We start from the raw sequence: 23,857 nt of genomic DNA on the forward strand, positions 1-23,857 counted from the left end.
TGTTCCGATCGTAGACAGAGAGAAGCCGGTTCGTTGCGCTGTGGTCGCGTCAATGATAAGGTGGACACCGTGCGGACAGAGCAACTGCATCCATTATTATTACCGTCAATGCCCAAAAAGGAAAGTAGCTGACCAGACCACGTGATTCTCGAGTGCACGGATCAAGCTGGACACAGTGTCAGACTCCCCAGCAGAAACTGTACGGTGACGTCCATCCTGTGTGCCAGCATCCCTGGCTCCCCCAAACCATTCGCACGCGATCGTCAAGTTCGGGCAGTTGAGGGAGAGGCACAGCAGATTCTAGCGTTCGACATCACATCCAAGATTAGGGGTCTTCGATCGCCCGCGGCAAGATGCGTTTCATCGCCGCATATCCCATTTTCAATACCGTTAGAGCTCTCCGTCGCCCATGAACCCCGCCGCCGTCTGATGTCCATGGTCCACCATCAACACACATCGAGCATCAGGTATCTGGAATCTAGGGCAACCGAGTGCGCAGGGGGGACTTTGGCATACAGACAATACCGAGAACATTACACAGCTTCCCGCCATGTGCGCCGTCCGCTCACTTTCCCCCACGCCCTCGAACACCGTGCTGATGCCGACCAGGTTCGAGAAGTCGCTGTACGACCTCATCCGAGGTCTGCGCAATCACAAGGGTAACGAGAAGGAGTACATACAGAACTGCCTGAAAGAATGTCGCTCCGAGATCCGCAGTCAGGATATGGGTTGGTCCATCGCAGCTCCCCTCCGCCGGCTTGCCAAGCTGACGCTCTCGACCAGACGTCAAGGCGACGGCCCTCCTCAAGCTCGTCTACCTCGAGATGGTCGGACACGACATGTCCTGGGCTTCGTTTCATGTTCTCGAAGTCATGTCGTCCCAGAAGTACCATCAAAAGCGTGCTGGATATCTCGCTGCTGTTCAGAGCTTCCGTCCTGATACCGATGTGCTCATGATGGCAACAAACCTCCTTAAAAAGGTGGGCCGACACGAGGTTCTCCTGGAAAAGGGCTTCCACTGACATATGCAAGGACCTGGGCGCCTCGTTACCGACCATAATCTCGCTCCCGATCGCCGCTCTCCCCCATATCGTCACCCCGTCCCTGGCCATGTCACTCCTGGGTGATTTGCTGCCACGCCTGGGCCACTCGCATGCCGCCATCCGGAAGAAGACCGTCGTCACTCTCTATCGGTTAGCGCTGGTGTACCCCGAAGCGCTCCGTGCGGCATGGCCGAAGATCAAAGAACGCCTGATGGACGGGGACGAGGACTCGAGCGTGACGGCAGCCATTGTGAATGTTGTCTGCGAGTTGGGCTGGCGGAGACCGCACGACTTCCTTCCATTGGCGCCGCGGCTGTTCGAGCTGTTGGTCGATGGCGGCAACAACTGGATGGCGATAAAGTTGATCAAACTTGTAAGACGACGGTCAATACTCAACTCGCATAGCGTGACCCTGACCGTGCTGTAGTTTGCCACCTTGACTCCCCTCGAACCGCGCCTGGTCCGCAAGCTGCTACCGCCTTTGACCAACCTCATTCGGACGACCCCGGCGATGTCCCTCCTGTACGAGTGTATTAATGGCATCATCCAGGGCGGCATCCTCGGGGACGGAGAAGATTTCTCGGCCAGGGAAGAGATAGCCTCGCTCTGCGTCAACAAGCTACGGGGCATGGTATCCGTGAACAGTGATCCTAACCGTACGTTTGACGCCTCTTGGTTTGGCGGTCCTCAGGACTGACACGGCGTTTCTAGTCAAATACGTGGCACTCTTGGCATTCAACCGGATCGTCGTCACTCATCCCTTCCTCGTTGCGCAGCAGGAGGATGTGATCCTGGAGTGCATCGACAGCGAGGACATAACCATCAGGATCAAGGCCCTCGACTTGGTGCAGGGCATGGTCAGCAGCGACAATCTCGTGTCAATCGTCAGCCGCCTGATGAGGCAGCTTAAGGCGTCTTCCGCTGCGCTCAGCGAACAGCAGAACAGCCTTGACGGCCAAGATCTCGAAACCGATTCGAGTGATGAGACGATGACGGATTCTAGACGTCGCCGCCGCAAGACACAAGAACAGGCTCCACCTCTGCCGGACGATTACACTGTGGACATTATCGGTCGGATCGTGAGGATGTGCTCTCAGAACAACTATGCTAACATGGTTGACTTTGACTGGTACATCGGCGTTCTATCTCAGCTGGTCCGAATTGCGCCCCCATCTCGAGCGAGGGACCCCGGCCTTGATTCGCTCCCATCAAAGCTGCCGATTGACGTCTCCGAGAAGGTTGGCGACGAGATCAGGAATGTGGCCGTGAAGGTCAAGGCTATCAGGTCTGCCGCTGTTCAAGCTGCTGGCCTCGTGATATCTCGAATGAGTTCAGAATTGTCGCCTTCACGACCAGTGATATCAGGGGCACTGAAGCCCGTCGCGTGGGTGGTCGGCGAGTATGCTGAGCTCTCCTCCGCTGAGGATACGTTACGGCACTTGTTGGACCTTGTTCCTCGGATCGAATACCCGGAAGTTCTGGCAACGTGCCTGCAAGCCATCATGAAGCTGTTTGCCTATGTTGCTGGAGACGAACGGGCCCTCTGGACCGCGGAAAGAAAGTCAAGCATGTCACTGCTTATGGCCCGTGTCATCCACGTCTTGGAGCCATATGCCTTGCACCCATATTTAGAAGTGCAGGAGCGCGCGGTTGAGTTTGTCGAGCTCCTAAAGCTGACGGCTGAAGCCACGGCCGGCCAAGCTGCGTCAACAGACGAAGTCCAGCAGGACCCGCCATTGCTGCTTACACAAGCCGTCCCGTCCCTGTTTAGTGGATGGGAGCTCAATTCCGTCGCGGCGGGGACACAACATAACGTGCCCATGCCCGACGATATTGACCTAGACGAACCCATCCATGCTAACCTCGACGGCCTCCTGGCACAGGCAGACTCACTGATGCTGCCGGTGCAGGGCGATGACGAGTTCGAGGTTTACTACAACCAGAAACCGCCTCCCACGAGCATGTCCAGTGAACCAGCGATAAACAGGCTCCTGGACGCCCCTGAGGAGGTCTCGGGCTCATACCAACATGCCGAGGAGAGCTACCTCGACCCGGACATCGTCGCAAGACGAAAGGCCGAACGAATGGAGCGTTACCGTGATGATCCCTTCTACATCCCTGATTCCAACCGATCCGGCGGCACATCGACACCCATCCACAAAATTCTCCAGAAAGAGAATGGCCCGGACCTCGACATAGATTCCATCCCCATCATGCAGCTCGACCTCGAAAAACTCTCCCTCTCCGGCCGAGCCACCCCGACTTCTACAGAAAAGCAACAGCAACAACAACGCCCGAAACCTGCACCCAGGCAACGCATCGTCGTCGCAGCGGACGAAACCCTCGGAGGTTTCAGCGGCAACGGCAATGGCAGCGGCCGCTCCACGCCACGGGCGATGGGGTACGACTCGGAGAACAACAACTCGGCAGACAACCTCGCCGCCGGCAGGCCCAGTAGCAGCGCTGGCAAGACGGCCTCCTCCGTCAAGAGACTCAAGCAGCAGGCCCTGCTGAAAGTTGACTCCAGCAACCTCAACGACCTGAGCCTCGACGACAGCGACCGGGCGGATGCGGCCGGGTTCGACCCGGAGCGGCAGCAGCGGGAGGAGGCCGAGATGGCACAAGCGTTGCGGGAGGTGCAGCGGTTGCGCCTGGAGATGCAGCGGGCGAATGAACGGATCCAGGTCGCGCAGGGCGTGCCGGTGGAGGGAGTGCCTGTTGTGAAGAAGAAGAAAAAGAAGGTGAAGAATGATACAGAGGGGGGAGGGGAAGAAGCTGCAGGTGGAGAGGAGGGGAGTGGGAGTGGAATTAAGCCTAAGGTGAAGAAGAAGAAAAAGACTGCGGCTACTTCTGCCGCTGCTGATGCTGATGGGGAAGGCCAAGGGGAGGGAGGTGGCGAACCCGGCGTTGTGAAAGCCAAGAAGAAGAAGGTGAAGAAGAGAGTGGTTCAGTTAGATGATGGTGATGGGGCTGCTCCTGTGGTATAGAGACCAGAGAGCGGCAGCGTATTAGACAGTAAGCACGCAGTCAAGCCTTGCACGACCGCTTGTTATACTTCCGTCAGTGGACCGACTTCCAGTGTGAACGATCCCAGTTACTACAACCAGGCCGCCTTATGCAGAAAAGGATGTGTGTAAACCGTGTCCTATGGGAGCGTGTGTCAAAGTTGGCGGCGGTTGTACATACTTATACAAGTCCCCGAGGTTTGGTTTGGTTTAAAGCGCTGTTGGAAAGCCAAGGACCCTGGAGCGGTTATATACACCCCCTTCACCTTGTGGGGGCCAAGAGAAGGGTAGTTACTTGTGCGAGCGTTTGGGATTCTAGGGTATAGCGTGTAATGTACATACACAGGTCCCAGGCTGGCTGTGCCTTTATTATCCCTTCTATTGTTGTTCTCTTTTCTTTTCCTTTTTACTTCCTCTTCTCCCACTATATTTCGTCTTGTTTCTATCGGGCAAAGGAGCTCTACATTCCCGTCTTCTATACTCAGCTCATCATTATCTTAAAACCATACCTACCCAAAAACAAAACGACACTCCTCACGCCCCTTCCTCCTTCGTCCCTCTTTCCTCATCTTGATCCTTAGCCTCCAATTTCCCCCAAGCGGGTTTATTCCTCTTCCCTTCCCCACCACCGACGCTCTTGTACTGGTAACCCCTCGCCCTGGGCCTCTGCGCCGTGCCCTCGGGGAACTCGGGCTCGTATACCCTCCCGAACTGCGCCGCTGCCCCCTCGAACGCTTCCGGGCCCCGCGCGAGCGTCGCCCGCACGCCGGCGAAGAACGCCGACACGACGGCGTGGTTGTGGATCTGCAGCAGCGTCCACCCGAGCATCTCGCGCGCCGACAGCAGGTGGTGGATGTAGGCCCTGTGGTGGGACGCGCAGGCGTAGCAGCTGCAGTCCGGCGACAGCGGGGCGAGGGAGGTGGCGTTGTGCGGCAGGGAGAGGTCTGTTGCTAGGGGCAGGAGCGGTGCTGATGAGCCGCTGCCGTCGAGCTGGCGAGAAGTGAGAGGCGGAGGAGGGAAGGAGAAGTCGAGCGCGAGCCCGGCGTCGGATATGGTGTTGATAAAGGGCAGCGTGAAGACGTCTATGCCGAGGGCGATGTGTCGCAGGATGTGGTGCGGTGTCGGCGGGTGGGAGAGGGCGAGACGAGGGAGCGGGAGGAGGGACGCGCAATGCTCGGCGAGGTCGGGCAACAGATCCGGGTCGTAGATGGCCAGGCCGGAGAGCTGCGATGAGGGCAGGTAGTCCTCGGCCAGGCGCGAGACGTACTCCCACTGGATAGAGTAGGAGATCGGCAGGACGGGCGCGAAGGTGGATATCCTGCTGTCGGCGGGGAGCTTGGAGAACCACTCGACGACCCACTCGTCGGTGCGCTCGGCCATGCGCAAAGCCCGTTTCGAATTGGGAGTGATGGCGCTGTGCGTGAGGTCTGCGGGCGGAATGGCGATGTCCGGACGGAGTGTTTGGACGGCCGACAAGTACTCGTTCGTAGTGAGTACCTGGAATCCTGTTGAGGTGAAAACGGAAATGGACACGTTGGTGTTGCCCATGGGCGATGGCACGGCGGGGAGGCGGCGGGCGCTCAGGACTGTGGTCACTGATGATGGCATGGCGGTGAAGCTGTGAAGGCGCGTGTTGTGTTTCAAGGTCGTCGGAGTCTCAAAGATAGGGGGTATCCTCTTAGAGTATGCCTGAGGGCGCTCAATGACTGAGGGGATTGGGTTTTTAAGATTTGATTAGCTTCATAACTCATGAAGTTTCGATATGAGATTGATGGTTGAACTCACAGTCCTCCAGAGCCAAATATGCGCCAGAGACTTGCAGGTGTTTGTCAACATTGTCGGGGGTGAGATGCGGCAGGGTGCCTCTTGACGTTACGGCGATGAAGTTCGGCGTGTCGATGGGAAGACGGCCTGCAAAGGCCAGACGGCCCAACCGGGCTGTCGCACCGCCACCATCTTTCAGGGCGGTTTTGAGAATCTCAAATCTCATGGTTTCCGACTCCAAGTCTTGGCCGTCAACCGTCATCTTGCGGGCTGGTGGTCTACACACGCCACCCTTCTTGCCCTGACCTGTGCGATGATGGGCGGACTTGATTCACCCCTGACTGCCGTGGAACTCAAGGCAGATAGATACTGGCGCCTTTTTCCGCCAGCGTTGACTGCACTTGGTACTGCAAAGGGCCAACGTAGACCCTAGAGAATATCTGAATACTGCCGTTGATAGATTCCTTGGGTTTATAGATCTTGGGTCTTCGAGCCCAACCCTCGGTGAAGGTTCAGAACAAGTACCTGCAAAATTACGATCTTACTGGTATCACGATACGACAGGTATGTATCTAATGTAAACGAAAATTTCCTTACAGACTGTTACCGACGTATCGGAGCCTGGGCTCTACCCCGGGATCGACAGGGCTGAGCGAGACCCACTGTTTCGAGTTCCCCCTCCCTGCCAAGGCTTGTTCCAGCCTCCCGGCAGGAACAGGGGTCTGGATCAACGGCAACACCGTCCCTTCTTCGGCTTTGACTGCCTTGTGCTGCACCATTCCCAGCAAGTCCATTGTCCTTCTCCCGCATCCCGCTTGTGATCATGAATTGATCGCTCCCCTGTGAAGAAGTGCAACGCTTCGCTCTCCTTTTGCCCTCCGCACCGGCATGTTCAGGTAGTTAGGCAGAGTCGGGCTTAACTCGGTGGTGTTGCGCTGAGGCATTCGCAACCCTTCCCCATCTCAACCCAATTGACTCTCGCATCATGGTCCAAAGCAGCCGGCAACCTCACAGCGAAGTCCGCGAGACGGAACGACAACATGGCACTTTTTCGGATGCCACTGTGATCGGCGCCGACCATCCCGACGCCCCCATTCGAGAGTCCCCGCTAGTCGAGGACCTTGAGGAGGACAGCTCGCCGCCTACACCGCGCTTCATACAGGACGAGGGCTCGTGGAAGCGCTTTAGATGGGTGCCGTACCCCGTCCGCCGCGTGATTAAGGCTACCGCACAGTGGGCTAGGGGCCCGTCTCCGCCGCATCGCTACCGGATCGAGCCGCTCTTCCCCCTGGTCCAGCATGCGCCCATCACACTGCTCGACAAGTACCTACCGCGGAAGCGGCACAGGGCTCTCGCCGCGTTTGGCTACTTTGCCGTGTGGCTCGTCACTTTTGCTCTGGTCATGCGCGATGGCCAATTTGCGGCCGAGATCCCGGAATGGGGAATCCCCACCCACATAGGCTGCGGGTCGACCTACTGGGTTTCCGGCAACGGGTGCGGCCTGGATGGCGTCGACTGCCGGCCCTTCACCGACGGCGGGTACCCGTTCCGGTGTCCGGCAAACTGTGCGAGCTACCAACCGCTGAACCCGCGTGCCGTCGGCGACCAGGAGATTATCTACAGGCCGCTTGTGATCGGAGGTCCACCCGAGGCAGGCGACCGGCCGGCCGTGTACCGCGGCGACTCGTATATCTGCGGCTCGGCGGTCCATGCGGGGGTCATCTCGAATACCAATGGCGGCTGCGGCGTAGTCAGGCTCGTGGGAAGACAGGCCGGTTTCAACAGCACGGCGAGGCACGGCATCACGAGCATCGGGTTTGATTCTTACTTTCCGTTGTCCTTTACCTTCGAGCCGGGCATAGAATGTGAGGCTCGCGATGTGATATGGTCACTGCTCGCCGTCTCGGTCGTCTTCACCGCCGTCTTCTCCCTCTTTGTAACCTCTCCAGCGCTGTTTTTCTTCCCGGTCTTCACCATGCTCTACTGGACCGTCGGCATGGCCACTGACGCCCCTAACCACTCGGACATACCCTCTCTTTTCTCTACTGAGATCGGACGATTCCTACCTGCCATGTTCGTTGCCTGGGTCGTGTACGATAAGATGGGCGTCAAGCGGACGCTCAAGGGCCTCACAGCGCAGGTCGAGAAAACGGTCCTCTGGCTCGGCGCAGCCTGGGTCGGCGCCCTGACCAACTACACGCTCGATTTCATCCCCATCCAGCGTCTCACGCCGCACGACCTGAACCAGCAACCCGGGGCCCGCGCAGCCCTCGCCATCATCGTCGGCATCCTGCTCGTCATCGCCTCCGCACAGGTGTGGTTCTTCCGCCAAGAAGCACGCCTCATCCGCTACCTCAAACTCTACGCCCTCTTCGGCCTGGCGCTCATCATCTGCTTCGCGCTCCCCTCCCTCAACCTGCGCATCCACCACTACATCCTCGCGCTGCTCCTGCTACCGGGCACGAGCATCCAGATCCGCCCGTCGCTGCTCTATCAGGGCCTCCTCATCGGCCTGTTCATCAACGGCATCGCCCGCTGGGGCTTCGACCCGATCTTGCAGACCGACTACGCTCTGCTGGGCGACGCCCCCATGGACACGGCGCTGCCCTCCATGCTGGCCCCGACCATCACGGCGAACCACAGCATCACCTTCACCTGGGAGCCGCCGCCGGGGACGTACGACGGGATCAGCGTGCTCGTGAACGACGTCGAGCGGTTCCGCAAGTACTTCTACGACAGCAACAGTGGCACTGCCGAGATCACCAATGTGACGTGGGTGAGAGAGCCCGACTTGCACGTGAACGAGTACTTCCGGTTCGCCTGGATGAGAGGCAACTCCAGGGGGGACTATACCAAGGCCGGGAAGTGGGATGCGATGGGGCAGTGGACTACCATGGCGCCTGGACCGTCAAGGCTGAGGGCAAGGGATGATGAGGGGGATAGTATGAGGGTATGAGGATATGAATCTGTCGCATAATGCGTATTAGTCTCTGTATTAGTCTCTGTGATACGTACAAGCTCCTTTCTTTATCTTCGTAGCCTGCCGTGATATGTCTTGCTTGCATTTTGCATGCATCAAAATCGACGAGACGAGACTATCTTACATAAACAATCACTGAATATCGGCAATGTCTTCTCATATCTCCTGAGTCACTAGCTCATACTTCCACCTGAACTCTCATGTAAGGGTGAAAATCATTCCATGCGATAATCAACAGAGCATCGAGAAAGCATAGGCTCCCCACTCTGTAGACTGGACTCGCACAATGCTAGACTGGAAGCCAGTCTCTCATCCCAGCTTTGTCACGACCTCCCTCACCGCCCTCCCGGTTCCTTGAAGTAAGAGATTCGAGAGCACCTGTGTCCTGCGCAAAAGCCCTGTTCACCAGGCGCCCTGCCATGAGCCGGTTCGAACCCAAGGGAAGCCATTCCTTGTGATGTTCTAGGACTTTGTGAATATCTGGTGTTGAGGGTCACCGTGATCTTCGGAAGAGCAGAGGGCCACTGAGAGAGCTTCTTGATCTTCCCAAACGACTCTGCTGCCCATTTCATGAGCTTCATCTTGTAGAACCAAAGGCTTAGTGACAAGATATGCGATGATATACCGCTCCAGTGGGTCGATAGCCGAGGTTGCCACCCTGGAAACAACGTGGATGGAATGAGTGTATTTTGTGGGTTAGTGGGTTGGTTCGTAAGCAAAGAGGAGTTGATTCTGGAGATGTCGGTTGCTTGTAATCGAAGTACTCGTAAGCAGCTTCGTGTGGGCCGAGGATCGGCAGTAGCCAGCAGTAGCATCTTCGGGGTCGTACTCAGTGCCCGCAATGTCTTCGTAAGGCACCACGGGTCGTCCTTTCTGAGGGTTACTCGCCTGGGGCTTGGGCTTCTCCGCTTCCTTGGGGGCAGGCTCGAAGTTGCTCTCGGAATCGGTCTCATGGTCTGTGAGGTCATCCCAGTGGGTCGCAAGGTCTGGGCTCTCGGAACGGGCGTCATCTCCCATGTTCGCGCCGGCAGAAAGGTCTTCGGCTGGTGCGACGGATTCTGCGACAGGGCTCTCGAGGATGGCGCGAATCTTAGAAGGCATGAGCGGTGCAGGCGTGCTGGTCCGGATTGACGCGAATTGACCCGTGTCGAACTGCCTCATTCGGGGTTGCAAGGGCGACCTGGTCGAATTTCGCCAGAATGACGATTTTAACATCGTGGTTTGATGTCTGAAACCACCACCGCATGTCGTTATGAAGCTCGCCTAATGTTTCCCCTCTCCCACAATCCCAGCCCGCCGCGCCTGCGGCTGAGCCTACTGCTGCCGCCGCCAGCAGTCCCAGAGACGCCACCACAAGACGGTAACGAGGGGGGGAGCTACTTCGTCAACTCCAGAGCTTGCCATCAGTTCGCCAGCGTATCGAGAACGCAAACGTCGACCCCGTCGCCCCCGCCGTGGCCGTAGCGGTCTCCGTAGCGGTGGTGGTAATGGTGATGGTGATAGTGGCGACGACGACGGCGGTGATGTTGGCGGTGTCGTTGACGGCTGAGATGATGAAGGTGAGGTCGGAGGGGTCCATAGCTTTTTTTTCCTACTTGTAAGTCAATATGTTAGTGTGTGTGGCCGACCTCTTAAGATGCTGCCCGCGCGTCGGGGCGAGTAGTCGATACTTATACCCGATCTCCCCTCGACCGCCGGTCGTAGCTCCTACTGCAGAGACCCGTCTGCTCCCATCATGAGGGCCGGAGACTCGATGACTAGTGTTGGCCACTTGCCTATTCCTACACGTTCCGGCTCTGGACCGCCTGTCGAATCGCCTTCTCCGCCGTCTTCTCCAGGATAGCCTTGTTATCGAAGTATCGTAGGACCTATTGATATCCAACTTCTCCCCTTACCATTCTGGACAAGCTGTTCACGATACTGATCATATAGTCCTAGATGAAGGGCCTCGTGTAGTGCGGTTGGGATCGTGATGATTAAGATCCCGGAATTGTTATTATAGCGGCGAAAACGGAACTTGCGGCGTTTCTTCTCTCGCTCACGCTCAATTTCGGTAAAATGACTAGGAGCACGTAGGAGAGCGAGGGCGACCGCGCACGCGAAAACAAGTTGGCGACAGGGCGAGCCGGGGCAGGAGCCGGGGCGGGAGCGCGGCGGCGGGCAGAGGGGTTCAGCAATGCAGCAACCAGCTGCGCGTTCGTTGTTCGCTATGGTCTGGAATGCCTCCTGCATGGCGGTGGCGTTGCGCAGCGCCGCGCCGGCTGAGGAATTTTTCGTTGCCTTGCCTCGTTGCTCAAACATTTGAAGTCGACGTAGGCACCAAAGTCCAGTGCCTGGAATGTCTCCCTGTCTTCGCTTCGATGAATACGGGTGTCCGAGTGTCAGTTTTGATTCGCTTTAGCGTATGCTATACTATGAAGTGTACGTCAATATCGTAAGGATAGGATCTTTTACGGCTTGTTTAAGAACTAGTCGCGACAATTCCGCTCGCATTTGGACGGCGCTGTTGTATGGACCGTGGACGTCACAAAACTCGACAATGAGAAGACATAACTGGACAAGTTACGATCCTGTAGGCTGCAGTACGACCAGCTTGGACGTTGGCATCGTGTAGGCTCACAAGGCGAAGGTAATCGACTTCCCGGCGCGTGTAGGGGTCGACACTGCCGCTCTTCCCTGCCTCTTGCATGTCGTTGTTGAGATTCTCTACCATCTCCTTCATGTACTTCGGGACGACCTTCGCCCGCATACACTGGCTCGCCTTGGCCCGTTGCTGACCAGGCTTTTCGTATTTGACCGCTCAGTGGCGGCTACGAATACAACCCTGGGGGTCCCCGATGTCATCGTCTCGAAGACCATCTTCTGGCACTGCCGCAGCTTGACATCGCTGGTGCGGTACATCCGTTGGAGCTGCGTGTCGTTGATGGAGATGGCGCAGCCCTCCATCCCTCATGACGTTCTGAAGGTCAGCAGCATCGGTACCTTCCGCATTGCCCTTTTCCATAATAACGGGGATCTCCCGGACTCCGTCGGCGTCTCTGCTGGGAGATCCCGCATCTCCCTAATGGCGGCAACGGCGATGTTTCCCCGGTTTACGGCTTCTGCCACGACGATCCCCGGGTCTCTCCGTTGCTGCTGTCTCTGCTGTTGCTGGACCCCGCGGTGCCGCCAGACGAGATTGAGAAGGCTGGTCGTCCAACCCGGGATATCTGCTTGCAACAGGGCTTGCGCCCAAGTTCCTAGCAGGTCTAGGGGCGATGTGGTCGACGAACCCGAGAGTATTTGGTAGTATTTGTTGAAATTCACAGCCGAAATACCCTGGAACGAGAGCGTCCTGGTCTCGAGCGTTGCTGGAAGAAACCGCTTCATGAATGCCAGCTGTTCCTCGCACAGGCGCCAGCCTGCTGGATCTGAATGTGCGTCATTCCGGCTTGGAGATATCCGACCAACGAACATCACAACGTCGAACTGCTGCAGGATCCTGGCACAGACGACTACCTCCCCGTGAGCGTGGGCGTAATTCTCGTAAGGGAGCCGGAGACGCCATTGGGCGTAATACTGACGCCCTTTGGTAGTGAACTGGCCGGCTTTCTCGTCCGGGGGAAACAAGAAGCTGGGCGCCATTTTGACGCCGACATGTCACGATGACAGAGACAAACACGCAGAACAAGAAACATTAGCAGCACAGAAAACCGGGCAGTGAGGGAGCCGGAGTGCTCTGGTCTTGGCGACGGCATCCTCGGCTTCTTTTTACAGCGCGGCGAACTGGACGGACAGCGGGGGGGAGCGCCCGCGACAGACTTTCTGCCATTGATGGCAATGGCGAAGCCCTCGAGACATGGTCTGATGAAGTAGTAGCTGGTAACCGCCATTTTCACCCACCCTTCCTGGCCTTCGATCTGGATCTCGACCCAGAACCCCATTGTACCCACGACGGGGCAGAATTTTCTTCCACCCGGGGTATCAATGTAGCGGGCAGCGCCAATATCTGCTCCGGTACGGACTCTTGTATATGGCTCCCTGGCGCGATAGTTTTAGTCTCGGATTCTGATTAGCCTCTCTTCCTCGGTCAGGTAGCGCGTTGTGGGCTTCCTGGGCCTTAGACGCTTGACGCTACAGCCGTCCCAGCTCCTTCTCCGTGGTGTCATGGCGGTCCTGGAACCCTCGGATCTGCGCCTCGAGGCTGTCGGCGGCACTAGTCACCGCTCGGAAGGCGGCGGTGGTCTGCGCTCGGCTGACTTTTTCCCCCACGGCCTGCTCGAGGACGGCGACGCGCTTGCGCAGTTCCTGGATCTCGTGGGCCTGGGCGGCGTTGGTCTGGCGATCCTTGACGACGGAAGCGGCGTGGCGCATCCAACCCCTGAGCAAGGGATGCGATCCGATGTTCTCAAATGGCGGCGTCCTGGTCCACGGCGATGTCTGTGCCGGCAATGACGGCGTAAGCGAAGCCGTGCCGTTGCTTTTCGTCCTTAATGAAGCCGTATGCCAGTTTCAGACGCGGGATCCGAACGCCATCACCCATAAGATCTTCGGACTTCCAGACAAAGTTCTCCTAGTTGTTCGGTCCGATCTCTTGGGCGAAGTGCGGCTTTTCATCGCACCACTGAACCAGCCGATAGTCATACGTAGCTTCTGCGCGGTTTGCGCACTCCCGGATCTGCCTCACTTCCAGGAGAGGGGTGACAATTGCGACATTGCCGTCAAGTTTCCAGGTGACGTTACCGACGGCGGGACTCATGGTCATTAGCGGCTGCTCTCTCTGGCCGAAGATGTGCTGCTGCTGTCCGGCCAAGCGGCGCCACCAGAGGAATGTGAAGCTGGCTCCGCGATAAGCATGGGGCGAGCCTTGATGGTGCATTAGTGTCGCCGTGTTCTTGGCGATCTCCAGTTCCGCCGCAAGGGCGACTGAGAAGATGTAAGTAAACGTCTTCCCTGTACCGACCTCGTTCATGCATACCTAGCCATGTCCTGAAGGGCATGCTGTAGCCTCTCCCAAGCCTTGAAGATGTTGTCGGCAATCTCGGGAAGAAAGCCACAAAACTCCAAGGTCTCCAGTATTTGCCGGTGTGGTTGTTTGGGACCGGGTGTGCAGTAGCCATAGGTTACGCAGCGAGCTTCCTTTTGATGTTGCTGCCTAAATCCTGTAGCTTGTCGACGGGGGGCTTGAAGGATGAACCATGACCTCTATGACCATCCAGTACCGGCAATCGTACCAAATATACTGGATAGTACATGTATTGTACAGCTCAGGGTCCATTCCCGCTATGGCTCTGAGGGATGGCATTAGTCCTGATGATGGCACTAATAATGTGGTGCGATAAACTTGAGGTCGAATATATGAATTTTGACACCAGAATTTCAGACTTTGCTTTTGGGTAAGTGTGCGGTGCTGGTTGTGGAGGAGAGATATCCGGGCCCATGGCGCAGTCCTAGACCCTATGCCAACAGGCAGGTACCTAGGCACCTTCCACACAGTCACATACGCCCTGGAAAGCTCCTTCCTAGCTCGTCACCACTTGTGGTTGTTTGGGAAAGAGCGATCCCCTTCCAGCCGGTGGTCCAGGCGAGGTTAGGGCAGTTCCATTGTGAGGCAGTCCATCATGATCTGCCACTGCCGACATGGTTGGACTCTTCAGACTGGCTGATAGGCAGGCATCAACAGCGGCATGTGCAGCTTCCCAATGCCTTATGTAATAGAAGTGAGCTAATCAAAGGCACTTCAAGTTCCGCGGGACATCTGTCATCATTTCCCAGGAAATCGGGACCCAGCATACTACGACAGTACGGATCGGGTATGCCAAGCAGAATCATCAAATGATCAACTGCGTACGGCTTTGTGGCCGTATCACCTCCTTGTTGTCGGACGAGAGGTTGAAGTGCCGCGCGTCCGCGCCTTAGGTAAGTTGCATAATAAGGTAGCTTGTTGCAAGGAACCTTTGTTGTGCATTTGGGGGGTAATATAGTTATTGGCATAGAACACAAAAATTTCGATGACAACTTGAAATCAGATCAGGATGCGCAGTCGCCTCAAGCAGACATTTTCCTCAATTCTCCGATGTCCGGCCGGGAACCGCCTCCACCCGGGCCCGGCCTGGCCCCGGTCGCCAAGCCTTTTCCGGCCGTACAGTCGTACACAGGAAGCAGCGCAAAGTAACCTCACATCAGCTCCATTCAGCTCCTCAACTCACAGTGGAGATTTGCCTTACTTATCACGACCATTGATACCAATACTACGGACTGTATACTAGGAGTTCCCGTCCATGTGAAACCCAACTCACCAAGGCATCATCTGGAGGTCCAAACAGCATCAGGGCACAGGGTCCCATCCTCGATCCGAACCTGAAATCAGCTCCACCCCAACTCTGATCCCGCAGAGGAGCAGAAGTTAAAAGCCAAAACGCCCGCCACACAAAGAAACAGAGAAAACGACGAAATGCCAACTCGCATCCCATCCGAGGCAGATTTCCTCCCCATCCTGCCTTCCCACCCCGCCTCTTCCGCAAATTCAAGCCCATCTTCACCCTCAAACAACCCTCTATCTCTAGTCTACCCCTCGCCGCGCGAGTCCACAACCTCGATCCTACTCCTCTTCCACGGCCTCGGGGATTCCGAGGTCCCCTTCGCCACCTTCGCCCGCAATCTCGCCCTGCCAGGAGTGCTAGCGATCTCAGTCCGGGGCATAGCGCCACTCCCCGCGCTGATTGCGCCCGAGGGCGGCAACGCCGGGTTTCACTGGGGGGATGATCTCCGCTTCGACGAGAGCGAGGGTGCGCTGGATCCTGACCCCGGGTTCGAGCGTGCGCGGGCGTGGGTGATGGATCGGTTGATCGGGGAGGTGTTGGTGGGCAAGTGTGGGTGGGAGCTGGAAGATGTGATGCTCTTTGGGTTTGGGCAGGGGGGAGCTTTTGCGCTGGGGCTGGCGAGTGCTTTGAGGGCAGGGCCTAGGGTGGAGGAGGTTGCTGGCGAAGATACAGGGAGAATGCGCGCAGGAAAGGAGTTTAAGGGCGTTGTCTCAGTCGGTGGCGGGCTGCCGGCCTCGATGGTGCCCACTGTGAGCGGGCTGGGGAAAGCTCAGACGCCGGTATTGGTGTGTTGTGGAAGGGAAAGTGAGATGGTCGACGAGGATGCTGTGGATCTGTTGGAGAGGGAGTTTGAGCGGGTCAAGATTGTCAGGTGGAAGAGGGCGGACGATGGAATGCCGAGAAACCGCGACGAGGTATTGCCTATGATGGAGTTCTTTGCAGAGAGGTTGAAGAGCGGGTGGCTTTAATAAGGGTGCCGGGCACCGGGGTATTAGATGTAACACATCTGGCGCCCATCCTCTAGTGCTCACTCTCCTCGGCCCTCCTTCTGCAAGCCATTGATCGAACCATGCAGTCACTGCTGCTCACATATTCGATACCTAACGGTTATCATCTATTACCCAACCCCCTAACCGGGTGACAACGGAACCATGGGGACCAATACTTATACCTATAGGAAGCAGCCTTCCCCACCGCTAAACTTATATTTCGAAGATCTCCCCAATGCCCTCGCCGCCACCCCTCCGGTTTTCGACCAAATCAAGCCTCCATCCTTCCCAACTCTTCAACGACCTCTTGATCTCCTTGATCCTCTCAATCCTCTTCTTCTGCTCCTCCTCTTGCGCCCGGCGGAACGCCTCCTCGTCAAACTCGACATCATCATCCTCCAGTAACTCGTCATGGTGTCCAGGCCCATGGGCCCCACCGACACTAGTAGCAGCGCCAGTGAGCGCATTCAGCCCGCTCGCAAACAAATCGCCCAGCCCACCACCGCCTGCGCCCTTCCGAGCCGGCGGCGACACCATCCCTCCACCACCAAGATCAACCGTCTCAAACCGCCCGTGACCAGCACTACCGGGAACAGCAGCGGCTTCATCTAGATCGACCTGCATCTCCTTCCGCTTCTCATGCCAGATCCCCCTCCTGAGGTCCGTATTCTCCGCCTCGAGCTCCCGCACGCGTCTCTCCAGCTTCAACCGCTCCTCCTCCACAAGCTCATCCACACCCTCGTCGTCCCCGCCCCCCTCTGCGGCATCTTTCTTCCTCAGCCTCAAATTCTCCGCCTCGGCCCGCTCCAATCTCTCCTTAAGCTCCCCCACCTCCTTCTCGTATTTCTCCTTCTCCCGCCTGAGCGCCTGCGTCCGCCCGTCCTGCTCCTTGTGCAGCGTGGTGAGCGTGGCGACCTTCTTCTCGAGCCCCTCAACCTTCTTGGCGAGATCGTCCCGCGCGGTGACGGCGTCGGCCATCTCGCGCTCCAGCGAGCGCAGCTTGGTCTCGGCCGACGCGCGCTCCGAGCCCTCCTTGACGGCCCGCTTGGACACCTGCTCCAGCTCGATCTTCAGATCGTGCAGCTCCCGCTGCGCTAGGCCGGCCGCCTTGTCGGCGCGCGCGAGCTTCTCCTCAAGGGCGGTGATTTGCTCTGAGGGGTTGGAGGCCGAGACGGAGAGGCGCTCAACTTGGGCACGCAGGCGTGACATCTCGAGTTCCATTGTCTCGATGGTGGCGGATTTGCTGCGTAATTGGGCCTCAAGCTCGCTCGTATTGGGCGGGCTGGACATCGACAGGGAGGGGGAGGAGCCGTGGCGGCGGGTGAGCTGGGCTTGGAGCTGCGCGTTTTGTCGCTGTAGGGCGGCGAGTTCGGTTTTCTGTTCCTGTCTGTCAGCTTGGAACGCGACCTAAACAAACCCCCTCCGTTGGGCCTCAGGATGGTCTTCACAGCTGGAACTTACCAACTTGCCCACCTCCCCTCCATCGCCCCCAGCGTTCCCCTCCTGTTCCCTCAAATCCGCCAGTTCGCCCTCCGCCTTCTGCCACCGCCTCTCAGCGACTTCCACATCCCTCGCTAGCGCCTTATTCTCCTTCTCCAGCTCCTCTATCCTAAGCACATGCTTTCGGTAGATATCCGGCGCCGTCTCTCCCTCAGGGCTGAAGAGCCCCAGGCCAGCACTCGCACCAGGCGACAGCGGCCCGCCGCTGGAGAGGGAGACACTCCCTTGCCTGAACGAAGTCGATCGTGCCTTGGACTGTTGCGCCAAGGAGGGTGTGGTGGTCGTCGACGCAGCAGCAGCGGGCTCGGCGGCAGTGGCGGGGGTTTCTTCGGACGAAGCAGGGGGGAACTCCTCGGTTAGCTGTTCCGTGGATTCTGGTTGTGCTTCTTGCTTCTCGGGGGTATGTGCGGCAGTCTGTTCCGCTGTAGCTGGTGATGACGGGGCTTCCTCAGTCGCGACGGGGGCGGGGTTCCCAGCTTCAGCTTTCTTGCTACTGCTTCCGGTCTTTTTGGCCTTTGCCTTTCTCATTTGCTCGAACTGTCAATTGTCGCACGATGGTCAGTATTGCCACCGTGGGTTCATTCAATGGAACGGTGATCAAATACCTTCTTCTTGGCCGCGGCCATCTTCTCGGCCTTGAGCTTCTCTTCGTCCATGGTGGGCTAGCGGTGTTGTGGATTGATTCCAGCAAAGATGTATTCAATTGCAAAACGAGCGCGCAGCGATCCGGTATGGGCAGCCAATTGCCGACTCGAGGACTGTGATCTTGATGTTGTAGTACGGTAGCAGCCAGTGGGTGTCTTGCACATGCGAGGTGGTAGTCCCATGGAAGCCGCGTTGATGGGCAGGGGTGCATAAGCCCCGCATAAGCTGCCCTGTGCGTCTGCTCGGAACCCTGTCCAGCCACAAGGGTGCTCAGACCGTCAGACGGAGCCTCCCGACATGAAGTCCCCAATGCTCTTCAACTTCACTTGGCCATCTCTAACAATGATATTAGGGTGAGGTTGATTCAACGTGGCATGAAACGGCACGATATTTTGATAAGCAGTATAACATGCAGACATTGGCAACACAGAAGTCTATTAGCTTCCAAAATGGGTTGAGCGACTGTTCGTAGGCGCCATGTACACAACATCAGCCATAACAGATGTCTTCCCCGATGGCTAAGCCGGCCAAACCCAGGTCTTTCCCTGCTTCGCTCGAATATCTCTATCGCTATATCCCCGAAGTCTTCGCGGCCATTCGCTTGAAACACGGCCCAAAATGCTAACCGCTTTCGCCAGTTAGATGAGCTGCTCGAACGCACGGTTGATGGGTGACCGGATGTTGGGCACCTCCTTCCAGAAGTTGACCGTGGCCACTGCCCGCTTGGCAACGCCCTCAGGGGTGAATTCGAACTTCTATTTGAGACAAACATGTTAGCATGTAGCAGACGATTGCATAGATCAAGGTAACTTGCCTTGTAGACGTCCTTGTACGCGCCGGAGACGCCGAAGCGGTTGAGACCAAACTGCTCGTGAGTGTACTTCTCCCAGCCCATGGTGCTCATGACTTCAACAGACAGCGATGGGATACCGTCGGGTAGGACTCTGAGGCGGTACTCCTTGGGCTGAGCGTCGAACACCTCGAAGCACGGCATCGAGACAACGCGAGCCTTGATGTTGTGCTTCTCGCGCAGCTCCTTGACGGCGTCGATGCAGATGCACACCTCGGAACCGGTCGAAACGAGCGTGATGTCGGCACCCTCTTGCTCGTGGAGGACGTAACCGCCCTTGATGGCCTTGTCGATGACAGAGCCCTCGAGCTGCGGTAGATTCTGGCGGGAGAGAGCGAGAATGCTGGGGGTGTGCTTAGACACCAGGGAGACGTAGTAGGCAGCGCTCGTCTCGTTGCCATCGGCGGGGCGCCAGACCATGCAGTTGGGCAGAGCACGGAAGTGGGCCAGCGTCTCGATCGGCTGGTGAGTAGGGCCGTCTTCACCGAGACCAATCGAGTCGTGGGTGGCAACCCAGATGACGCGCACCCGCGAGAGAGCCGAGAGACGGACAGCGCCGGCGGCATACGAGACGAAGTTGAGGAAGGTACCGCCGTATGGGATGATGGTGCCGTAGGCGGCCATACCGTTGAGAATGGCACCCATACCATGCTCACGCACACCGAAACGGATGTACCGGCCAGCGTATGTGCCAAGGCCAGTCGCGGGGGGTTGGAAGTCGATGGCACCCTTCCACCTGGTCAGGTTGGAGCCCGTCAGATCGGCGGAACCGCCAACCAGCTCGGGGACGGCTTCGAAGATCTTGTTGAGAACCGTCTCGGAGAGCTTTCTCGACGCAACAGCCGCGTCGGCAGGGGTGTAGGTGGGGAGGTGCTTCTCCCAGCCCTCCGGGAGCTCACCCTTCAGGCGGCGCTGGAGGTCGGCGTGCTCAGCCTTGTACTGCTCGCCGTACTTGGCAAAAAGCTGGTTCCACTCCTCCTCCTTGGCAGCGCCGGCGGCGGCCGCCTTATTGCAGAGATCGTACACCTCCTGGGGCACGACGAAGCTCTCCTCAGGGTTGAAGCCAAACTTCTCCTTCAGCTGCTTGATATCGTCGGCCTTGAGCGGGGCCCCGTGCACGCCGTGAGTGCCCTGCTGCTTCGAGCCGAAGCCGATGGTGGTCTTGAGCTGGATGAGTGTGGGCTTGTCCTTGACCTCCTGGGCCTTCTTGATGGCGGCCTCGATGCCATCGAGGTCGTGGTCACCATCCTCGACGGTCAAGACGTGCCAGCCATAGGACTCGTACCGCTTCAGGACATCCTCAGTGAAGGCCTGGTTGGTGTCACCGTCAATGGTGATGTGGTTGTCGTCCCAGATGGCAATGAGATTGCCAAGCTGGAGGTGGCCAGCCAGAGAGCATGCCTCGGATGAAACACCCTCCATCAAGCAGCCATCGCCGAGGAAGCAGTATGTGTAGTTGTCAACCAGGTCGAAGCCGGGCTTGTTGAAGACGGCAGCAGTGTGCGCCTGGGCAACGGCGAGACCGACGGCATTGCTAATACCCTGGCCGAGCGGGCCGGTGGTGACCTCCACGCCGGGAGTGTCGTGGGCCTCGGGATGGCCGGGGGTGATGCTGTCAACAGTCTACGGATGAAGTGTCAGAGCACATCCCGCGCCCAGTAAGTCGGGGAACAGTGACCTACACGGAAGGCCTTCAGGTCGTCCATCGAGACAGCAAAGCCATAGAGGTGGAGGAGAGCATACTGGAGCATGCAGCCATGCCCGTTGCTGTGGGGGAGCCCAGTTAGCTATCCTCTCTCCTTGGGTCCCGAGCAGCCCCTTTATGCGGGAACTTACGAGAGGACGAAACGATCCCGGTTGAGCCACTGGGGGTTCTTGGGGTTAAACCTCATGAACTTGTTCCAAAGAACGTGGGCGACCGGCGCCATGCCCCTGGGCTCAAGTTAGCGATTTCCTGCTGGTCCGTGATCGGCGGCGAAACTGAACCGCCGAGATGTCAAGCGCTCACATTGGGGCACCCGGGTGACCCGAGTTGGATTTGAAGGTCGCATCGGCCTAAGGACAGTGGCGCTCGTCAGTAAGAGCTCATCATTCTGTCCTCACACCGTCCGCATTGGTATGCGACACCGTGAGCTTGGGGAGTAGCAAGCTCTTCCGCTGCCGTCATGGTGGGGCAGCGATGCGGCCATTTTGGCGGGGGCGGGGTTGAGAGGGGCAGCAACTGACCGCGAGGACACGGATCGTGTTGATCGCGAGCTTGTCTACGTCGGTATAGCCCATATTGCCGGTTTTCAAACTGGTTTAGGGGCAAGATAGGTTCAGGATGCTGCAGCAGCGAGTCTTTGAAGGATGTGAAAGAGAGAAGGTGGCAGAGACGGAGAAGGTGGGGTGTTAGTTTTATGTCTGTACCAGGATGCCCACGTTGGGGGTGTCGGCAACAGTTTGGATCCAAAACGAGTGGGGTGTGACTGCCCAAGTGCTGGAAGCGGCGAGCTGCTTCACGCCTCCTGGTTCGCCCGGGTGAATCTCGCAGTGGAGAGATTCGGACTGAGCTGTACCGGTTTGTCTTTTCTCTTTTTTGCCCCCATTTGCTTGTCCTTACACAATGACGCTGATCAGGTCTCCCTAACAGTGAAGGCGGAGCCGGCGGCAACCTCTTCATGCCTCTTCATCGGCTGTGCCACTAGTGACCAAAGCGAGTAGTATCCTGCGAATCCCTTATGCACCTAGGGTCTATCGGGAATCGAGGTGAAACAATTGCCAACGGCTCGGCCGTGGAAATGTGCTGCGTTCAAGGGCGCCAATGCGCGGGTGTCAACTTCAGGTTGACCTTAGTCAACGCACTTATCGCTCACTCAGCAACCATAATCTCCGCGGTGAATCTACGGCTCTCGCCAGCCATATCAGCAATTGGTGAGCCTTTGTCATTCAATGCCAAGCGTCTGTCTATAAGAAATGCGCTCAGATCGCAGTCGGTCGACCTCGCTCCAGGATACGGCCGATGACTTTGTGTAGCGAGGAGTCTACCTAGGTGGAAGTTTGGCAGTGGTGGGGCAACAGAAGTTGCCGCATGCCATCTCTCCATGAGATGGCGGCAGTGAGTGCCATTGACTGCCCAGCAATGGTCTCTCTACAAGTGAATCAGGTGGACACAGAAAGGTTACAGTTGTGTTACTGTAATAAATGGCGTTCTTGTCCATTCCATCATGGATTGCTGAACTGAGAAATGGGAAGTCCGAGGCGCCGGAGAAGCAGTGGCTGGACTAGAATGAGCGCTCAACAACTCGCCGGCAAACTTGGATAAGGGTTAGGGCTCAGCCGTCTTGGTCCTAACTTTTTGAGCTGCGGGTCTTTTGACTTCAACGTTCGCACTCATCCCGCCCCGCGATGGGATTCTCAATTCAGGCTAAAAAGGCAGAACGTCGTTCCAGGTCCCAATGCCCCATCGCAATGGACCCTCAACCTCACTGCCGGGATGAGGCTGAGAACTCGCACCGAAAGTAGAAATATCCAAACAAAAACAAACGCCAGGATGGTCGGCAAAAAAGGGGCTGCTTCAGGGGGTGCAGGAAGCAAGACCAAGAAAACCAACCACAAGGCTTCTAATAGCAATCTGGCTAAGAAAAGCCAACCTGCCGTCTCATCTGTACAGGTTGGGCCGGGTGAGAAGCAGATGATATCCGATGAGGCCCGGGGGCAGCAACAGAGGGTCCTAAACGTGTTCCGGCACGCATTCAGTGAAGTGCTCTCCTTGCCAGAATTCACGGCCACATTGCAATCGGTCAAACAAGCACTCTTCGATCGGGACTTTGCCAAGGCTTTCGGCGATCCAGAGCACTTGGCCGTGTATGCGGCGAGATGGAGCCCAACCCGAGCGTTGTGCTATGCGTTGGTGTTGAATGGGATCAAAGAGCATCTGGAGCCTCTCTGTTCTAACCCCCAGCTGGACGGTGGTGGCATAGGCGATGACGAGGCTCTGGACGAGGAGAATCCCGCATCCACTGCCGAGCTCCAACGGCCGCAACAACTGAGAGTTCTCTCCATCGGCGGCGGCGCAGCCGAGCTGGTGGCCTTCGGCGCATTCCTGAACGAGCACGCCTCCGTCAAGTCGGCGCACCTCTCAGGCTCCATAACCCTTCTCGATTCCGGCCCCTGGACCACCGTCGTCTCGCAGCTGACCACAGCGCTCACCACCGCGCCGCCGCTCTCCAAATACGCGAGCGCAGCCGCCAAGCTATCCAACACGGCCATGCTCTCCCCATCACTCTTCACATCCGCTTTCGTCCAGCACGACGCTCTGACTCTGGGCAAGGACCGCCTCTCCTCCCTACTCGGAGCCACTCCGCTCCTCGTAACCATCCTCTTCACGCTGAACGAGCTCTTCACGGCCGGCGGCATCGGCAAGACCACGGCCTTCCTGCTCGACCTGACGGCAACTGTTCCTTTCGGCTCGGTGCTGCTCGTGGTCGACAGCCCCGGGAGCTACTCGGAGACCAGCGTGGGCAAAGAAGCCAAACGCTACCCGATGCAGTGGCTCCTCGACCGCATCATGCTCGGCACGCGGCAAGAACCGGTCAATGGGCGGCGGTGGGCCAAGATCGAGTCGCACGACTCGGTCTGGTTCCGGCTGGCGAGCGAGGCGCTCGAATACCCCATCCCGTTGGAGAATATGCGGTATCAAATGCACCTGTACAGGGCGGAGGATGCAACTCCGGGCGATGAAGAAAGATAACGATGATTAGAAAAACTGCGAGAGGTGATCTATGTCAAGCAGGCGGA

General features: G+C 57.6%; 11 protein-coding genes across 11 annotated transcripts; 4 read left to right on the top strand and 7 right to left on the bottom strand.

The window, feature by feature from the left end:
• Positions 1-416: 416 nt before the first annotated feature.
• Positions 417-4,306, top strand: B0T15DRAFT_123197 (adaptin N terminal region-domain-containing protein). The gene is made up of 6 exons (XM_062861655.1): positions 417-552; positions 610-728; positions 784-980; positions 1,033-1,416; positions 1,471-1,699; positions 1,755-4,306. Coding segments are annotated over exons 1-6 (3,207 nt in total). The 5' UTR covers positions 417-550; the 3' UTR covers positions 4,031-4,306.
• Positions 4,307-4,362: 56 nt separating this feature from the next.
• On the bottom strand, positions 4,363-6,323 carry B0T15DRAFT_123200 (tRNA-guanine(15) transglycosylase-like protein). The gene is made up of 2 exons (XM_062861656.1): positions 5,834-6,323; positions 4,363-5,754 (listed from the first exon to the last, which is right to left on the bottom strand). Exons 1-2 carry the CDS (start codon positions 6,072-6,074, stop codon positions 4,583-4,585), a joined length of 1,413 nt encoding a protein of 470 aa, XP_062724711.1. The 5' UTR covers positions 6,075-6,323; the 3' UTR covers positions 4,363-4,582.
• Positions 6,324-6,715: 392 nt separating this feature from the next.
• Positions 6,716-9,128, top strand: B0T15DRAFT_123287 (uncharacterized protein). The gene has a single exon (XM_062861660.1). It carries the CDS (start codon positions 6,798-6,800, stop codon positions 8,766-8,768), a length of 1,971 nt encoding a protein of 656 aa, XP_062724712.1. The 5' UTR covers positions 6,716-6,797; the 3' UTR covers positions 8,769-9,128.
• Positions 9,129-9,488: 360 nt separating this feature from the next.
• On the bottom strand, positions 9,489-10,371 carry B0T15DRAFT_491479 (uncharacterized protein; the record flags this gene model as incomplete). Its single annotated transcript, XM_062866782.1, has 2 exons — positions 9,489-9,972; positions 10,226-10,371. The coding sequence occupies 2 exons, from the start codon at positions 10,369-10,371 to the stop codon at positions 9,489-9,491; spliced, it is 630 nt and encodes a 209-aa protein (XP_062724713.1).
• Positions 10,234-11,204, bottom strand: B0T15DRAFT_123285 (uncharacterized protein). The gene is made up of 2 exons (XM_062861659.1): positions 10,564-11,204; positions 10,234-10,383 (listed from the first exon to the last, which is right to left on the bottom strand). The coding sequence occupies exon 1, from the start codon at positions 11,091-11,093 to the stop codon at positions 10,641-10,643; it is 453 nt and encodes a 150-aa protein (XP_062724714.1). The 5' UTR covers positions 11,094-11,204; the 3' UTR covers positions 10,234-10,383; positions 10,564-10,640.
• Positions 11,190-12,416, bottom strand: B0T15DRAFT_509339 (uncharacterized protein; the record flags this gene model as incomplete). Its single annotated transcript, XM_062867777.1, has 4 exons — positions 11,190-11,204; positions 11,413-11,565; positions 11,613-11,702; positions 11,775-12,416. 4 exons carry the CDS (start codon positions 12,414-12,416, stop codon positions 11,190-11,192), a joined length of 900 nt encoding a protein of 299 aa, XP_062724715.1.
• Positions 12,417-13,285: 869 nt separating this feature from the next.
• On the bottom strand, positions 13,286-14,169 carry B0T15DRAFT_123241 (uncharacterized protein). Its single transcript, XM_062861658.1, has 2 exons — positions 13,750-14,169; positions 13,286-13,697 (listed from the first exon to the last, which is right to left on the bottom strand). Exons 1-2 carry the CDS (start codon positions 13,889-13,891, stop codon positions 13,345-13,347), a joined length of 495 nt encoding a protein of 164 aa, XP_062724716.1. The 5' UTR covers positions 13,892-14,169; the 3' UTR covers positions 13,286-13,344.
• Positions 14,170-14,995: 826 nt separating this feature from the next.
• On the top strand, positions 14,996-16,179 carry B0T15DRAFT_123239 (Alpha/Beta hydrolase protein). Its single transcript, XM_062861657.1, has one exon. The coding sequence runs from the start codon at positions 15,226-15,228 to the stop codon at positions 16,060-16,062; it is 837 nt and encodes a 278-aa protein (XP_062724717.1). The 5' UTR covers positions 14,996-15,225; the 3' UTR covers positions 16,063-16,179.
• A 117-nt stretch (positions 16,180-16,296) lies between these two features.
• On the bottom strand, positions 16,297-18,239 carry B0T15DRAFT_491483 (uncharacterized protein; the record flags this gene model as incomplete). Its single annotated transcript, XM_062866783.1, has 3 exons — positions 16,297-17,460; positions 17,545-18,120; positions 18,189-18,239. 3 exons carry the CDS (start codon positions 18,237-18,239, stop codon positions 16,297-16,299), a joined length of 1,791 nt encoding a protein of 596 aa, XP_062724718.1.
• A 627-nt stretch (positions 18,240-18,866) lies between these two features.
• B0T15DRAFT_483466 (Transketolase, thiamine diphosphate binding domain-containing protein) lies at positions 18,867-21,358 on the bottom strand (the record flags this gene model as incomplete). Its single annotated transcript, XM_062866162.1, has 6 exons — positions 18,867-18,983; positions 19,043-20,701; positions 20,761-20,845; positions 20,915-21,010; positions 21,087-21,133; positions 21,305-21,358. The coding sequence occupies 6 exons, from the start codon at positions 21,356-21,358 to the stop codon at positions 18,867-18,869; spliced, it is 2,058 nt and encodes a 685-aa protein (XP_062724719.1).
• A 1,252-nt stretch (positions 21,359-22,610) lies between these two features.
• Positions 22,611-23,810, top strand: B0T15DRAFT_491485 (uncharacterized protein; the record flags this gene model as incomplete). Its single annotated transcript, XM_062866784.1, has 1 exon — positions 22,611-23,810. The coding sequence occupies one exon, from the start codon at positions 22,611-22,613 to the stop codon at positions 23,808-23,810; it is 1,200 nt and encodes a 399-aa protein (XP_062724720.1).
• Positions 23,811-23,857: the final 47 nt, after the last annotated feature.

This window comes from Chaetomium strumarium (genome assembly GCF_033439665.1).
Source record: "Chaetomium strumarium strain CBS 333.67 chromosome Unknown B0T15scaffold_2, whole genome shotgun sequence".
NCBI classification, from domain to species: Eukaryota; Fungi; Ascomycota; class Sordariomycetes; order Sordariales; family Chaetomiaceae; genus Chaetomium; species Chaetomium strumarium.

Coding starts and splice junctions, on each gene's coding strand:
- B0T15DRAFT_123287 (XM_062861660.1), top strand. CDS start 6,798: ATGGTCCAAAGCAGCCGGCAACCTCACAGCGAAGTCCGCGAGACGGAA.
- B0T15DRAFT_123241 (XM_062861658.1), bottom strand. CDS start 13,891: ATGGCTACTGCACACCCGGTCCCAAACAACCACACCGGCAAATACTGG. Junction 13,698..13,749: donor GCCCTTCAGGACATGGCTAG/GTATGCATGAAC, acceptor ACATCTTCTCAG/TCGCCCTTGCGGCGGAACTG.
- B0T15DRAFT_123285 (XM_062861659.1), bottom strand. CDS start 11,093: ATGTTTGAGCAACGAGGCAAGGCAACGAAAAATTCCTCAGCCGGCGCG.
- B0T15DRAFT_123197 (XM_062861655.1), top strand. Junction 729..783: donor GATCCGCAGTCAGGATATGG/GTTGGTCCATCG, acceptor GCTCTCGACCAG/ACGTCAAGGCGACGGCCCTC. Junction 1,417..1,470: donor CGATAAAGTTGATCAAACTT/GTAAGACGACGG, acceptor ACCGTGCTGTAG/TTTGCCACCTTGACTCCCCT.
- B0T15DRAFT_123239 (XM_062861657.1), top strand. CDS start 15,226: ATGCCAACTCGCATCCCATCCGAGGCAGATTTCCTCCCCATCCTGCCT.
- B0T15DRAFT_123200 (XM_062861656.1), bottom strand. CDS start 6,074: ATGACGGTTGACGGCCAAGACTTGGAGTCGGAAACCATGAGATTTGAG. Junction 5,755..5,833: donor ATATTTGGCTCTGGAGGACT/GTGAGTTCAACC, acceptor CAATCCCCTCAG/TCATTGAGCGCCCTCAGGCA.